At 45.1% G+C, this 10,209-nt stretch overlaps 1 protein-coding gene across 1 annotated transcript; it reads right to left on the bottom strand.

The window, feature by feature from the left end:
* Positions 1–330: 330 nt before the first annotated feature.
* On the bottom strand, positions 331–8,998 carry LOC309408898 (NACHT, LRR and PYD domains-containing protein 3-like; the record flags this gene model as incomplete). Its single annotated transcript, XM_082004890.1, is given in 13 exon segments — positions 331–505; positions 2,846–2,911; positions 4,711–4,754; positions 4,756–4,869; positions 4,873–4,958; positions 4,961–5,446; positions 5,449–5,483; positions 6,859–6,951; positions 6,953–7,394; positions 7,397–7,652; positions 7,656–7,777; positions 8,241–8,279; positions 8,725–8,998. Coding segments are annotated over 13 exon segments (2,232 nt in total).
* Positions 8,999–10,209: the final 1,211 nt, after the last annotated feature.

Here is a 10,209-nt window from a genome sequence, read left to right as displayed (position 1 = left end):
TGAATCCTTCCAGGAAGAAGGTTGGGGTTTTTTGCATATAGACAGATGATATGTCTGCTTACCTTCAAAACATGCCCCTTTGGGCCTGCCTGTGCATACCTGAATTAGCAGGTTCCATGCTGTAGAGGAGGGTGCATGGAGGGGCACCTCCTTTACACTTGATCACACAGTCTTTAGCAGGGCAGGCTGGGAGCATGGAGTGAGCAGTAACTGACCATGAGAGTGACACATCACTCAGCCTTTCCCCACCCCTGCAGCTGCCAGGCCCAGCCACAAGCCCTGTCAAGGTCCCAGACTGGGCAGTTCCTGAAGGAGCTTGCTTGCCATTCCTCACCCCAGTCTCTGTAGCCGGCAAGTGGGATGTTTCAGCCCTTCACACAGCTGCCGCATTCCTGGGTGTCCCAGAGCATTTCCACGCAGTCTCAGCTCTATCAGGCACTGGCTGGTGCTGAGCACCATGGCCAGAACCCCACAGCAGGCAGTTGTGAGTTTGCACCACTCCAGCCTGTTGGGGACATGCACAAAGAAGAGCAAGGGCTGCTCTCAGCACTGGTGGGGAGCAGACCTGGGCAGTCCAGGACCACAGCAGGAGCCCTGCATGCCACTAGGGGCTCACCACCCCTCAGCCAACAAGGGGCTGTGCCACAGGCTTTGCCTGCTCGCCACCCAGTGCAGTTGCTTCTCTCAGCCAACCCCCTCTTGGAAGGGCTCAAGTAGGGCCCTTCTGCCCTGGCCACCCAGTAGCCTGGGAAGGAAGGAGTTCCACAGCCCCACCCAGACCTCTCCAGGGACCAGTCCCAGCACAGCTCCTCTGGTTCCACCCACCCTGCTGCTTGGCCGTTGATGAGGTGTGTTCAAACCCAGCAGCCTGTGGCAGCAGGAGGTTACATCAGTCCCTGCCTGGGCAGCTGGGTCTGGCTCCTCACGAGCAAGCAACCATCTCTCTTCCTTCCAGCCCCACATGTCTGTTCTGAGCCCTGTGTGACCCTCAGCTGTCTGTGTCCTGGCACTCCCTCTCCCTGCAGGGCTGATGTCTACCATCAGGCCTGGACAGGGGCACCTGCCAGACCTTGCACAACCAACCTCACACCTTGTCGCCCTCTAAGCATGGAAAGCTCGGCTGGAGGCAGCCTGGGCACGGAATTTCAGTGCAAAGGAACCTCTGAGGTTCTGGGGTATGAAGATTCCTTTGGAACCCATGCTTTGCATTCAGACCTGCCGAGTCTGCCTTAGCTCCCTGCTGATGTTTGTAGGTTCTTGAAAGATGTAGGGAACCTGGCTCAGCTAGCTGCAGGTAAGCAGGTATCTGGGGCAGCAGCAGCCATGTGCTCATCAAGGACTCTGCCAAGGTGCATCTGACTCCTGCTTCCACTCTGCACTCCTTGATCTCCTCCCGAGGACCATGTTGAGCCTTCCAGTGTGAGCTTTTCCTGTCCTGAGAGAGAAGCACTTTTCCATATTGCAGAGATCTGACCCTCCAGAAGTCCTGTCTCCTCTATTCCAGCAATAGTGTGCTACCTGGACAACTTTGCTCCACTCTAGAAAGTCTCTCTACCTTGAGGAGATATGGAAACCCTGTTGGAGAGAGTCCCAAAGTATTGTGATGGGGAGAAAAGGCAAAGAGAAGGGAGACACAGAGGAAGGAGGCCAAAAGCAGATGTGATGATAGGACAGCAGTTGGGAGAGAGTGAGTGCAGTGAGAGAATCCCCTCATGGGAATACTCAGGAGAGGACACCCCTAGGAGAACACAGCTGACACACATTTAAACAGGAGAGATGAATTGTACCAGATACACACGTTAAAAGGGAATGGTCCCTTCAACAGGAAAGAAGAAACTCTAATTTAAAGATTTGGCTCCTTCTTCCAGTGAGAGAAGAGAACCCCAGTTTGGCTGGGCCTTTCCGACATACTTGTGCAATTGTGCATTGGGTAGTTGGGTGAAATACATTGGGTGTGCCTGCCTGTACGTGTATCTCCTCCCATGCTTGGCAGACACAACCCTTCCCTGGAGTTTTGTTCCCATAAGATCAAGTCGCCTCTATCTAAAAAGGACCAGAAAGAGGTGGAGAAGGGAGAATGAGGGGAAAGAAAGTAACAGAAAGGAAATGAGAAGTGAAAACTGGAAAAATATGTGCCAACACAGAAATGTTGCATGCTTTTTTGGGTTTGCTTTCCATTCACAAGCATTTTTAAGATCTATGTTTAAATACAAGCTGCTCAGATAAACAGGTGGTTACACAAGAGATATGCTATCTAGGGCTATCATAGTTTTGTGCCTTGCTGACATTCTGAGCTGATACCAAACACAGCCCTGTGCTATTTCCAGTGAAGAGAGGAAAACATTCACATGGCTTATACCTTCCAGTCTCTGTCACTTTTTATTTACCACCTCAAGCAAGATGTCAGTAATCAGCCAGCTAAAGACAAAGAGAGGGAAATATCTCAATTTCGTTTTTTTGTCCTTAGTATTAACTTGGAGGCAGGGAGACAGTTGATATAATTGATATTTTTATACATTTAACTCAAATGTGACTGAGTTTACATAGGGAAAGGTATCTTTAAAACACTCTCATTCCTAAATCTTTTCTGTACTCCAATAGTTTCCCATAACTACTTTGTCATACCAGTCTTCCCCAATTTGTTACTGGTACCAGTGACTTGTACCAAAACCATCTCACTGATTTTGAGGACAATTCATCATTTCCAAAACCTCTTGAAAAACATTAGTGCTGTCATAGGAGCATCAATAAAGAGAGTTGTTCTGTCAGAGAATGTCAGGGAGCGAGGAAAAACATAAAGGTTTTCTTGGCTTCTTTTGTTTTCTGAAAGAAAATAACTTCTTACCTCAAGATCTTCAGAGTACAGTTTGGATTCTTCAGACAAAGCAAGTAAATAGGTGATTGGTTTTCCCTGAAAAAAACAAAAAACAAACAAAAAAACAGAGATGAACTTAATATTGTTCTCTGGCTATAGTTTGCATTTATGCTTCACAAAAACTAAACTAGCACCCTTGCAGGTGTGTTGTTAAATGGCAGAATATTCTACAGTCACAGTTCAAAGCAAATCACCTTGATAAACACATATAATACCTCATCAGGGTCTGAGTCACAGCTGCTTGTAACATTCGAGATATCCCTGTGCACTGTGTGTACTAAAGGGCGCTAAGTGGATAAACTCTATTTACTCATGGTACCTTTGTTTGTGATATGTTTCAAGGAAATGTTCTGTGCTCTGAAATTCACATGTCCAAGCAAATACTATTTGGTTAAGGGTACATAATACACAGTGCAACAATTGTTCATGTGCTTGCACCTTAAAATAGAAGGAGCTGCCACGTACAGGTAGGGGTCTTCCATTTGTAGTAACAGGAGGACTAAGCAAAATTTCTTTATGTTATCATGCTACAGCACTGAAAGCCACAGAGTTAGAGAAGCCCAGCAAACTGTGATCCTTGGATTATTACAGTAACTTTGTGTGTAGTCCTGCGTGCACAGCAAAACACACCTATGCAGATTTGTATTCTGTTCCTGGATAGCTGGGAAGTGCCCCCACAGTTACTCTGGGTTGCTGGTGCTGTCTGCCCCTTCCATAACAACAATTCTTAGAGTTCTGCTGCGTCCATAAAAAGCACCTGGTTGGGCACTTCACGGGTATCACATAGCTCTAAGAAGGACAAATATGCTTGGGCAGAACTCCATCTCATTGTAGCAGGTTTGCTCCTGATACCTGAACAAACTGAGTTCATTTCCTACCTTATAGCATTATGTGGTATAGATATATCTTGAGGAAAAGAAAAGGAAAAGCAGATTGATACCACTTACTGCTCATGGTAGTTGAACTCTAAACACTCAGACCATTCTCCCTTAACATGGAAAGAAGGCTTGTACCCATAAACCAAAAATCAACAGTATATTATGTTTCGCTGTGCACAAAGGGCAAAGGCCTATATTTGTACTGCCTACAGGGGGAAAACTCCCCTTGAGTTTCATTGAGTCTAGGTACCACTTCCTGTCTTCTCAGGATCCACCATTTGGTAAAGAGCAAGCCTCAGCAAAGACGTTGCTTCACCCACCTTAACTGAAGTGGGATCAGGATAGGAAGGGGTTCTGTTCTCAGGGACTTGTAAAGAGCTGAATGGGCTGCTCCCTCCTTGCTTTTGGAACCTGTTGACACAGTGAAAACTTCTTCTTTTCAGCGCTTTGATTTCAAGAACACCAACAATTAATAAGAGGGCAAGCAGAAAGGAAACCCTGCATGGGATGGCATTTGTATGGGATTGTATTTGAGACTAATGTGTCTTAAGTCAGTGTATACAAGGAAACCACACAGTTCAGCAGTTTCACCACGGTCAATAGTTTTCTTGTAAGTTCAGTCAGTGGTGACTAGAGAGCGACCTCACTTGACAAGCCAGCAGGTGACTACCTGAATGTTAGATGACTTGGATTCTGGTGTTCTTTGGGAACTTAGATGCCTAGCTGACATGCACTTTTGTATTTACATGTTTACTCTTGAACTGACTCACGCCACCAGTAATTACTAGTGCAACATCCCATTAGGCTTATCACAAAGCACCTTCCATTAGTGCACCTTCACTTTATGAAAAGTTTAGCCTTAATTTTTTTTATAAGTAAACCAGTCATTTCTTGGTTACTGAAACTCTTTAAGTTGCTAAGAGAATTTGCAAGGTAGGGAGCTAGGATTTTACTTACAGATGTGACAGTTTTGCTAGCTGTTGGTCTAAATGTTGGTCTAAATTCATGGTCTTCCGAGATAAAGAAGCAATAGCCCACGTCAAGTGACTCCAGTTTAGGCCACTTTTTTATACTGAATGAAAGAACTGTTTGATCTAATTGGATGAGATGGATGTCTCATAGATATATTCCTCTGAAATAAGCCAATGCAATTTTCACAAAACTTTCATCTTGGATTTCATACAAACAGTGGCGAGCAGCCAAACCACTGCTCTTTTCTCTGCATTAACAGCTAAAGCTGTTTTTTGACTAGTTTGAAGCCACATTAGTAATTTTTCCTTAATTTCAGGAAAAAATTTGCACCCTGTTTCTCTTTCCAAAACATTTATTCGTTCCTTATTTAAGAGACCAAATAAGAACTGCACAGTTAAGATGAAATCATGTCTTGAGTTTCCATAGTTTTCTAACAATTTTTTCACATCCCTCTTAGGACCTTCTTGCTTGTCATTTGTTTCACCATCATCTTCTAGTACATAGAATAGAGATGCAAAACACTCTTGGACACTCAGATGAATGAAACTGTAGGCACTCCTACAAACATTGCCCTTCTGAAAAGTGCTTTCAATCAAGAAAAATCGAAGAGTGTCTCTCTGATTTAACAAGAATTCATTGATTGTGTCCTCCTCAAAGAGGACTCTCTGCTTCCAGATCCCATCAGTAGCCAGGCAACAAAGTCTTTTCAGGATAATGTGCAATTTTGTTTCAATTGGCTGCTCAGGGATTTTAGTAAGCTTGAAAACAAGCTTGCCAATGTGACGCCCGTCTACAAGAAAGGCCAGAAGGAGGATCCTGGGAACTACAGGCCTGTCAGCCTGACCTCTGTACCGGGGAAGATTATGGAGCGGTTGGTCTTGAGAGTGCTCACAGGGCATCTGCAGGACAACCAAGGGATCAGTCCCAGCCAGCATGGGTTCATGAAAGGCAGGTCCTGCTTGACCAACCGGATCTCCTTCTATGACCAGGTGACCCGCCTAGTGGATGAGGGAAAGGCTGTGGATGTTGTCTACCTGGACTTTAGTAAAGCCTTTGACAGCGTCTCCCACAGCATTCTCCTCGAGAAACTGGCGGCTCGTGGCTTAGACAGGTTTACTCTTCGCTGGGTGAGGAACTGGCTGAGCCCAGAGAGTTGTGGTGAACGGCGTTAAATCCAGCTGGCGGCCAGTCACAAGCGGTGTTCCCCAGGGCTCGGTTCTGGGGCCAGTCTTGTTCAATGTCTTTATAGATGATCTAGATGAGGGAATCGAGTGCTCCCTCAGTAAGTTTGCAGATGACACCAAGTTGGGTGGGAGTGTTGATCTGCTCGAGGGTAGGAGGGCTCTGCAGAGGGATCTGGACAGGCTGGATCGATGGGCAGAGGTCAACTGTATGAGGTTTAATAAGGCCAAGTGCAGGGTCCTGCACTTCGGCCACAACAACCCCATGGAACGCTACAGGCTTGGCGAGGAGTGGCTAGAGAGCAGCCCGGCGGAAAGGGACCTGGGGGTGCTGGTTGACAGCCGGCTGAACATGAGCCGGCAGTGTGCCCAGGTGGCCAAGAAGGCCAACAGCGTCCTTGTCTGTATCAGAAATAGTGTGTCCAGAAGGAGTAGGGAAGTAATCGTGCCCCTGTACTCGGCACTGGTACTGTGTTTAGTGTTGGGCCCCTCACTACAAGAAGGATGCTGAGGTGCTGGAGCGTGTCCAGAGAAGAGCAACGGAGCTGGTGAGGGGGCTGGAGCACAAGTCTTATGAGGAGTGGCTGAGGGAACTGGGGTGGTTTAGTCTGGAGAAGAGGAGGCTGAGGGGAGACCTTATCGCTCTCCGCAACTACCTGAAAGGGGGTTGTGGCGACGAGGGTATTGGCCTCTTCTCCCAAGTAACTAGTGATAGGACAAGAGGAAATGGCCGCAAGTTGCGCCAGGGGAGGTTTAGATTGGATATTAGGAAAAATTTCTTCACTGAGAGGGTGGTCAGGCATTGGAACAGGCTGCCCAGGGAGGTGGTGGAGTCGCCATCTCTGGAAGTGTTCAAAAAACGTGTGGATGTGGCGCTTCAGGACATGGTTTAGGGGACATGGTGGTTCTGGATTAATGGTTGGACTTGATGATCTTAAAGGTCCTTTCCAACCTAGTGATTCTGTGATAAAGGATGTATATTCCCGTAGTTGTCTTAGCAGTTTGTGCAAGATCTTCACCACTTTCAAGCTGTTGTTTCATAACAGCACATGATGGGAACAAGGCACATGGTAAAGACCATTTCATTTCCTTTAACAAACTGAAAGGCCTTCCTTCCTTCTTCCTTATTTTCAAAAAAATTATGGAAACATTCCTCCCTATCAGCTGCTGAAAAACCCAGTATTTCAGCAGAGCGTTCACACACCAGGGCAGTTGGTCTTGTTGTGATCAACAGGGAGCATTCAGGGAGAAGGATTTTCCTAAATAAATTGCTCAGGATGATTTCCACTGGCTTCATCTCCCAGGGATCAGAGCCCAGGTCATTTTGTGGCTGGTCCAAAGAAAACCGCAGTTCATCAAAGCCATCGATGACAAACAGGAGTTTTTCTTGTCTCCTCAAGATCTCTACAAGAGGTGGATTATCACTGGAACAGCATTTGGAGATCATGTCAGCCATACTCACCTGAGCTGTAAGAAGATTACCCTCCCACAATGTATGTAGAAAATATAGTCAAATTGTCTATAGAGTCCTTCTGATGTCCAGTCCAGCATAATTTTTCTTACTGTCATTGTCTTCCCAATTCCTGCAGCTCCCAATATCACAACAGTCTTTGGTGTCTGTCTATCCCTGTAAGGTTTAAAAAGATCACTTATAGCAATGGAAGAATACTCTTGTTCCTGCATGATTTCTGCATGTCTCCGTCCCACAACCATGATTTCATGTTCTTTTTTTTTTTCATGGTGATGTCAACTGACAAGAACCAGCCTTGTATACCTGGAGTTCAGAGTCACTGTCTCACCAATACAAGTGTTCATGTCTTTTATCCAGTGGTAATTCTTTTGTACATGTTCTCTGTACTTCATCTTGTAATCTAAATCAAGGATATGCAATAAAAGAACTTGAAATTAAACTCAATGTTCATTCTCCTGCTAAAATTAAAACATTTTGGCCGCAAAATTATTGTACCTTGAGTTTACCTCATCTCTTTCATTTTTAAGGATCTCTGGATCATTTAATAGGACTTGTTCTTCCAATTCTGTTATTGGAAGAACCGAGATGAAAACAAGTCTGAAATGCCTATCACCCATCACTGAAATGCAACCACACCTCAGCTGACCTTGAAAACAGTGCTAATAACCGGTTTCTACTACTGACCTCTATAGCAGTAAAGGGTTTCTTGTTTGTTTGTTTTCACAGGCATATAACAACTACTTGCTTATTTTCCTTCTGACTCTGCTGGGGCTTCAGTACTATGGCTATGATCATACACTTTCTATTAGTAGGTGGAGTGTGTAGGTGATAAACCCAAATACACCTATCCCAATGACACATACCTTGGACTAATGAAGCAGTGGGTGAACTGGGACTCAGGGCTGAAAGAGAAATTACATGTAGCTGTTTGCGGAGTAGTACTACAGGGATTGTCAGTGATGTGTGTCAGGTGGGGAGCGGAACAGTCTTTTTGGTTTCACTGCCTTTAGAAACTCCCCTAAAACACTTTGGGCAAGCCAGAGCAGACACAAGACAGCAGAGCGAGTGCCTCTGGAGACCCTAGTATCCTTACATCATCGGCCAGAAGCAGGTGGTCCTGCAGAATGTGCAGAGATTGTGGCAGCAGTCACCTAAATGAGCAGGAAGACCAGTGGCAAGAGGAGAGTTATGCAATTCCATGCATAAGGAGGCAGCATCCTGGGGTCATTTTGGTTTTCAGACTTCCACAGGGGATTAAAATATGCTGTCTCTATTTGATGAGGGTTCTCCTACATATTTTCTAGGAACAATCAAAAAGAAGGATATCAGTAACCAAAGTTCCTTTACCTTTTCCTTTCTCCTGTTTGAGTCTAGCTCCAGTGTCTCTTTGGTTGATCCGTTCAAGCATATAGATAGCTACATCCACAGGAAGGTCAGCTCCGTAGTGGTCACACATGTAGTCTGCGAGTTTAACTGGATCATTGGCTTTCTTGAGCTTGGAGAGATTTGCCATCTCATCATAATCAATATATGATAATTTATACTTAAACTTCTCAAGCATATCCAGTGTAAGGTCCTCCAGTGCTTCCAAAAGGAAGTCCTTGGTATGCTCTCTTGCCATCGTAGTATGCTAAAGATACCTGGAAAACAGCAGAGGTTCAACAACAAATTGTTTTCTGAGAGCCACCAGGCACACCCTGGGAAGGGACTCACTAATCATTACGGGGCAATGGCTGCAATCTGTATGTTCCTGGAGCCAATCCCCATGCCACCAGAGGCACTGCTAGCTCTCCTGTGTCAATTCTTCTAGGAATCTGTTAGTCTACTGAGCCTGGATCACTACACCTCTCATTTACCCACAGTGCTTCCTTGATTCCAGCTCTTCACTTACTTGGCCACAGGTGCAGGAGCGTGAAGTGATGGGTGGGGCTTTCTCAGAGTGACCTGCTAGTATGTGGATAAAATGGATTCTTCAGCCATTCTTATTTGAATAGTTGCCAAAATCTTGGGATGAGTTTTTACATGCAGCCAGAAAGAGGCTTATTGAAAAGTGGAATATGGCCTGTGCATTGGCCACAAACACACTTTCCAAAGGGGGCATTCCTTCATCCTTTCTTGTGTATGGCTTCATTTCAATAGTAAACTGTGAAGGCTCCATGATTCACTAGGGAAAGGTTGAGCTCATGCTCATGGATGGAGTCCCACACCTGTACAGCAAATGTGTCAGCCAAACATTGAGAGCGATGATATGGTATAATACTGGAGAAAAAGGGGACATCCTCACCATCATTTCTGTATACACTACTCTTCACCCTCCACTTACATTGATTTGGACATACTTTCTGTTGGCTGGACACATTCTGTGTAGTAAGTATGGCTGAACAGTCCTGTACAGTCCAACTCTGTTAAACAAATGTCATATAAACCTTAAAGCATCCATTGAGTCTGTTCTGATAATATCACTGAAGTCTTAATTTCCACTCTTTAGGGTTGTCTGTTTTAAAACCCTACTGCTTTTTTTCACTTACTATACATATGTACTATATTGCACTATATTGTGCAATTACTTTCTTCCGTGTTCCTGAAAATGTGCAAGTATACACAAGCTGCAGGCAGTTTTATGAGATAAAATGGATGATCAGGGAAAGTGTATGAAGGGAAATTCTTTAGGATATAGAAATACAGTTTTGGCTTGTGACAAGCTTGTCTGACGTTCTTCAAAACTATTCAGCAATTACAAGAGGAGGAAAAAGAGGTTCTGTTTCTTGGGGCTGAGGGTGGGAGAGAGGCTCAATTAATTAGATGTATGAAGCAGAAATATCTCATGCAGAG

Source organism: Phaethon aethereus (assembly GCF_964289735.1).
Source record: "Phaethon aethereus genome assembly, chromosome: 12".
Lineage (NCBI taxonomy): Eukaryota > Metazoa > Chordata > Aves > Phaethontiformes > Phaethontidae > Phaethon > Phaethon aethereus.
Note: the sequence above shows the minus strand (reverse complement) of the source record. Positions and strands in the feature narration are given on the sequence as shown.